The following is a 6,797-nucleotide window of genomic DNA, read 5'->3' as shown; positions in this document are numbered from 1 at the left end:
TTTACTGTGGTCTCCTAATCCAGTCTATGTTTTACAGGGGGGAAAGAGTTGTTCAACTTCAAGAAAGACTACTTCTGCCCCCCATTCTAATATCTCTGCCCCATTAATTGTAAGCATCCACCATTTCTTATGCCCTTTTCCACATTAAATCCTAACATTTTCTAGCATCTTCAGTGCCTGTTCTCAGAGGATTAAGAAAGCATCCTTTTGTTCTTTGCCGGTACTCACAGCAATGTTACCAATCTCCAAACAGGAGATTCTAAGTTTCAAATTTACTATTTTTTTTGTCCTTCGCAGACGGAAGGTTAAAAAAATATTTACGTTCCCCTTTTCAGCAATACAGATTTCCTTTGCTTCCCTCCTCACACACACACTCGTCCACTATTTTGCCCTCTTTTCTGAGAAAAAGGACTAGTTCTGCCAGTGTGCTGGCAGTCACAAATGTAAAACACCTAACAGCATTTTAGATGTGCAGAGATGTGTCTGGTTTGTTTCCCTTCATACTTCAATGCAAATAACATTTTAAAAAAAATTTCAATTCTTTGGGCTGCCCAAGCCTCTGGTTTTAAATGCATATTTTTTCAGAAGAAAAGCTTAATAGCAATGGTCTGATAGGCACAATATGAATCACCTAACAAAGAAATTTTAGATGTGCAGGAAAAGAGCATAGCAAAACTCCTTTTTATGCTTAAGGTTCCCACCCCTTTTTTTTACATCATGGCTTATTTCTGCTTTTTTAGCTTCTTTGTACATTTCAATGCAAAGAACATTTTTAAAATTTCCAGTTCTTTTGGCCTGTGATTTTTCAATGCATAGCTTTTCCTATTTAAAAGCAAACATCTTGATGCAAAAGCCTAAACTCACCCACCTCCTTGCAAAAACAGTTCTCCCAGCCACATGTCTGGGGAAAAGATTTCTGCAATGCCTTACTCCCACCCACCATTTAAAAAACAATCAAGGTAGAGCTTTTCAGTTTATATTATTCAGTTTATATTATTGCTATAAAACAAATAGTATTTTGGCTTCCAAGGTGTTCTAAAAGGTCAGGTCCAGAGGTCAGCGGTCTTACAGAGGCTGGAAAGTGCATTAGTGGAAGGTTACAGAAAAAGGGTCATGTTGTTTTATAATATAGTCTGTGTATAAACAGTTCAATGGGTGCCACTAACACAGGGTATTAGACTCCCATCAGCAAAAATCTTACCAAAAGTATGGTTGTTTTTAAAGCTGCCACAGCTAAGACAGGGGTCAAGATAAGCAGAGAGAAGTGTGGAGATTAGGTTCTCATGCAATACATTTCCAGAGTCAGCATGCCATAACTATTAAAGTGTTAGACAGGGATTTGAGAGACCCTAATTTGAGACCCCCACTCTGCTAAGAAACCCTGCTATATAGGGTAATTTTGTTTTATTTATTAACTTACTTTGGCTTTATATTCCACCCCTCTTTGCAAAAGGACTCTGAGAGAAAGGTCATTATATAAATAATTTACACTTTAACAAGCAGATTCTCAGCATTATTGTAAGGCACAATTGTTATAAACTGTAGAGCCGGGATAAAAGTTAAGATTAAAAGTGAGAATTTCACAAAAAATGATTATTGACAGGTTGGCTGTCTCCAGCCTGGGGAATCTAGCTCTGCCTGTCAAAACAAGAGGTCTCACAGGCCCATGTCTGGGAAAGTGATTTCTTCCAAGGAGCTTCGGAACACGGCTTTTAAAAAAACACACAAACTAGAGGTTTTCAGTTTATATTATTGCTATAAAACAAATAGCATTTTGGCTTCCAAGGTGTTCTAAAAGGTCAGGTCCACAGGTCAATGGTCTTACAGAGGCTGGAAAGTGCATCAGCGGAAGGTTACAAAAAAAGGGTTATGTTGTTTTATAATATATTAGGACACAGAATTAATATATTATACACAGAATTAGGACTACCTAATTTCACCACTTCAGCTTTCGAGCTGCAAAGATTAATCAGCAAAGCATGTTCAGATAGGGCTTCAGCAACTGTATTTGAATTTGTAACTGCCATTCCTAATTTTTTTAAACCTCCCAGACTTAAAAAGAGCAATGAAATCTCTTTCTTGAGATAAAGACCACTTTATCCTTTTCATGACCTCACAAGAAACATTTTCATCTTTGCAGCTCAAAAACTGAAGTGGGGAAATTAGGTAGTCCTAATATGTCCAAATGGTTTGACCAGGACTGCTCTTCTTGGGAAAAGAAATTAAGAGCCTTATTTAAGGTAGCCCAATATGGTAGAGATCCACAGAAGCTATATATATATATATACACATACACACTTATGTGTATATATATATATATATACATACAGCTATATATATACATACAGACCCCATAGATGTTTTTTCCCACAGGAAACATCTGACATTCATTTGCGGGGGGATCAGGAAGTCAGGAGCCCCATCAGGACAGTTGCCTCAGTTCCCATAGGAAACATCCAGCATTCATTGGTGGGTGTGGGGGCTGGGGGGTGGGTGGGCGGGGCACCTGTCACTTTGGAATGCAGCTTGATGATGATAGGGTTGTCCTATGTCTTCTACTGTCAGCTTTCAAGCATGAAAAAGATCTCTGCCTGAGACTATGGAGAACCACTGACAGCCTTAGACAATAGTACCAACTGTATTCAATATAAAGTGGCTTCCTGTGTTTCTGTGTTCAAAAGGGAGGGGGGAAAATCTTTACAGACCGTGTGAGATTTGCTATCCTTTAATCCATTGTCATTAGCCACAATTGTTGATACAATAGTCAACAAAATTCAACAATATTCAATTGCACCGAATTCTGAACAAATTCAGTCATCAAATCCAATTAGTCCAAAACTGGAAAAATCCAATTAGTTCAAAAAGGGATTAACAAGCTAAAGTAACATATCCTAGACTGAAATTATGGTTTGGTGCCAAGTAACAGATCCTGAGTGATTGGACTGCCTCCATTTTAGTGTCACCTCTAACTGGGTCTTGCTGCAACTACAATCATGACCCACAATTTATCATATTGTTTATCATAATGGCTCCATGTGGCCAAGAAAATTTTGGATAAATCATTACACATGGGGGTCTTTATGCTTTGCTTCAAAATATGACATCATGAATTATTTTGTTGAGAGTTTGTATTTTTTTAACTTTTTCTAGGTGCCATATATTGCAAAGAAAATGTGGCAGAATAAATCAGCTGTTTCTAAATTCATACTTCTGGGATTTGGAGATCTCCCAAATTTTCAAGTTCTTCTGTTCCTGTTGTTCTTTATGATCTACCTGATAACTATGACTGGAAATCTCCTAATTGTTGTGCTAGTTGTGACTGATAAACACCTCCACACCCCTATGTACTTCTTCTTGGGAAATCTCTCTTTCATAGAAATCTGCTGCAGCTCCACCATTGTGCCTAAGATGTTGTCAAGTCTCTTGACAGGGGAAAGGAGTATATCTGTCAAAGCCTGCCTCATACAATTTTTCATCTATGCTTGTCTTGGAGGTACTGAATGCTACCTCCTCTCCATGATGTCATTTGACAGGTATTTGGCAATATGTAAACCACTCCATTATGCTACTCTTATGAATGGGAGGTTGAGCTTCCAGCTAGCAATTGTGTCTTGGGTCAGTGGAATTTTGGTCAGCACAAGCTTGACTTTGAATATATCACGGCTATCATTCTGTGGTCCTAATGAAATTGATCACTTTTTTTGTGATGTTGTTCCTGACATAAGATATATCTCATGCAGTGACACGTATTTAGTTGAACTCACATCCTTTGTATTTGCTTGTATTTTCACTCTCCCTCCCTTTGTCCTCACCATATCATCTTATGGTTTCATCATAGTTGCTATCCTCAGAATTCCCTCCACCACTGGAAGACAAAAGGCCTTCTCCACTTGTTCTTCTCATCTTTCTGTTGTTACCTTGTATTATGGAACTTTGATGCTTGTCTATCTGCTGCCAAGGTCCAGGAACTTAAGACATATCAAGAAAACCTTTTCTATTTCCTATTCTATCCTGACTCCAATGCTTAACCCACTAATATATAGCTTGAGAAACAAAGAAGTAAAGATAGCTGGAAGCAAATTTTTCAGGAAATTACTGTTCTTTGTGAGCATTCAAAGAGTTAGCTTTTTGAAACTGAAAGGGGGCTATCCACATTAAATTAGTACACTACTTATGGCCTACTTCATGAATTGGATCCTGCTGGCTTGTCAAATTGTAACAGAGGGATTAATGATGTCAAGTGATGGGAATTGTGGGTCCTATATGCACAAAATCTGTGCAGGATAGGAACTGCGGTGAGAATGGGAGTCAAGGAAGATCAAGCTGAAAAACTGGTATCTGTTTTGTTTTTCTGATGCTTGACTTCCACGTTAGTCACTGTTGGTAGTGGTTAGTGGGACAATTTGAGCCTGACAAGAACATATGCAAGATCCATACACTTTACTATATTGGGGGGCACCTCCTCATTTCAGTCCCCCTCTGTCTTCCTTCAAAACTCTTTGTCGGTAAACACATAGTGTCAAGTTTATTGTTACAGTCAGTGACCAGCTTGTACAATCGAATCACATAAAACTTTTTGCATCAAACACATAAAAATAGAAATATTCATTGTGATCTAAAATCATGACAGAAATGTATTTGTAGAAAACATTCAAGAATAACAGTGAACCAAGTCTTCATCTGTGTCTTGAATTGATGTTGAATTGATGGATTGATCTTGAATTGATGCAGTCTCATACACATTATATAAACTGATCATATAAACTGATTTTTCATCCCTTTAGATTTGGGATGGTATTTTGGTATGGTTTTTAAGTAATATAGTTAAGATTCTTAATAGAAGGCAATAAAAAATTGAAAGCCCCTTTGCTGGTTGATAATATCCCATGTCATCAAATTAGAATACTTCTCTGACTGTGCAATAAGAAGGATAAAACCCATCTTAAACAACTGAAGTAAATGGGTTTAGAAGGTTATGATTCTGTTTAGGATTACATGGTTAATAGTAGATTCTAAAACTGCCCCCTGGGAAGATAGTTTTCTGACAAGTTTATGAAAGATATAGGGAAGATGATGGAATAGTCTCTGGAATAGACCAGGCTATGAATATTCTGTGCCAAACTGAATTCTGAGAACTGGAAAAACAAACCCTTTAAAGTCTAAAACCTGTAGAAATGTTTAGAAAAGCTCTTAGTCAACTTCCATGAGTTTTGTTGATTGACTCTACTTACCTATTATCAGTGTCAGCATTAGGGTTTTCCCATCAGTGAAGTGGAACTTCTTACGTGGAACATTTTACAAAGACTTTTTACAAGGAAACTACTACTGGCAGAAAGTTCTGTTGGCATTGTTTGATACTAAGTTATGTTTTGTGTATCTTGGAATTTAGTACTTTTATGGTTATTTCTATAGAAAAAAAAAGTTGTATTGTATTTACAGTAATTCATAACATCCCAACTATTGTTACGATGATTTGTAATGTTACCTTTTGCATGCAACTTTGTCTTAAATTCACATTAAAATGCTGTGTAATTAAAAATCACTTTTAGCTAAAATAATCTTGCTACTTTCATTCTCTCACATCAACTTTCAGATAGGGTTGAATCACATAGGTTCTCTGTGATTCAGACTTCCTCTGAAAGGAAGGAGTCTCCTTCCTTCAGAGAAATGCTTCTTCTGCTGGAGGAAAATTCCTTTCTGAAAGGAAGGTAGTCATTGGATCCAATTCACAGAGAACACTAACAGTATAGTTAGTGTTACTCTAATAAATAGTATAGTATAGTTACTCTAGTATATTTCACCTTGTATTTTGCAAGCCAACATTTCAACTCCTAACTGCCATTGGGAATGTCTGTGAGTCCTTGAATGGATATAGATGGATGTAACTCTGTTTAGGATTATACGGTAAACTAGTTTTCAAGGTTTTTCTGCAACTAGAAATTAAACAAGCAAAATAAAATAATTGCAGTATAAATGAACCCAAGCGCAGAAACATTTGTGAAAACAGCAATTAGAGGTTTTTTTAAAAAACAAAAAATAAATTCCAACAAAACCACGTTCACAAGGTTTACAATGATTAAATCAGAAGGAATAAACATCAGACAACCTACAGGAAAAAAAAATAGTTCCTTTGTTCATCATGAGGCAAAGAACTCCACAGGCTACCTGCTGCAGCTGAAAAGGTTTTCACTTGCATACCTGCTAGTCTCACTTATGTTAATATTTGCAGGGGGATCATGACATAAGTAGTTAAACTTGGCTAGGCTTATAAGGGAGGTGGTCTCTCAGATCCACTGATTTTATTAGGTCTAAAATGTGCCTTTTGAGTTTGTCATGGAAACAAATTGACAACATGTGTAGATGACTGAACAATGGAATTACACACAGTTGGATTCAGCCAGTTTTTCCAATCAAATTTTCCAATCAAATTTGCCATTCTCAAGAATGACTTCTGTAGTAGAGCAATATATTATGGCATGCTAACTCCTGGACAACTTGACAAACTTTCTGTCAAAGTAGCCCAGCTGAGGCTAGTGTTAGGGAAACTGCTCTCAAAATAACTTGGGGAATTAGACTGAGAGACAGCTAGCCCAATAGGAATCTTTGTTATCTGTGTATACCAGGCTCAACCATTCAGAGAGTCAATGCTCAATAAAAGGACTCTAATTTAATAAAACCAATTGTAATTTATTTAATATAATAGTTCTTTCACACAAGGTAAAATACAAAACATTCACACATTCATACAGGTCTAGGAAAAATAGATAGATTGATAGGGACACATATCAGGGTAGACA

At 36.8% G+C, this 6,797-nt stretch overlaps 1 protein-coding gene across 1 annotated transcript; it reads left to right on the top strand.

Annotated features, from left to right (window-relative positions):
* The first annotated feature begins 3,171 nt into the window (after positions 1 to 3,171).
* Positions 3,172 to 4,158, top strand: LOC132583577 (olfactory receptor 10A3-like). Its single transcript, XM_060255200.1, has one exon. The coding sequence runs from the start codon at positions 3,172 to 3,174 to the stop codon at positions 4,156 to 4,158; it is 987 nt and encodes a 328-aa protein (XP_060111183.1).
* Positions 4,159 to 6,797: the final 2,639 nt, after the last annotated feature.

This window comes from Heteronotia binoei, chromosome 15 (genome assembly GCF_032191835.1).
Source record: "Heteronotia binoei isolate CCM8104 ecotype False Entrance Well chromosome 15, APGP_CSIRO_Hbin_v1, whole genome shotgun sequence".
NCBI lineage: Eukaryota > Metazoa > Chordata > Lepidosauria > Squamata > Gekkonidae > Heteronotia > Heteronotia binoei.
Note: the sequence above shows the minus strand (reverse complement) of the source record. Positions and strands in the feature narration are given on the sequence as shown.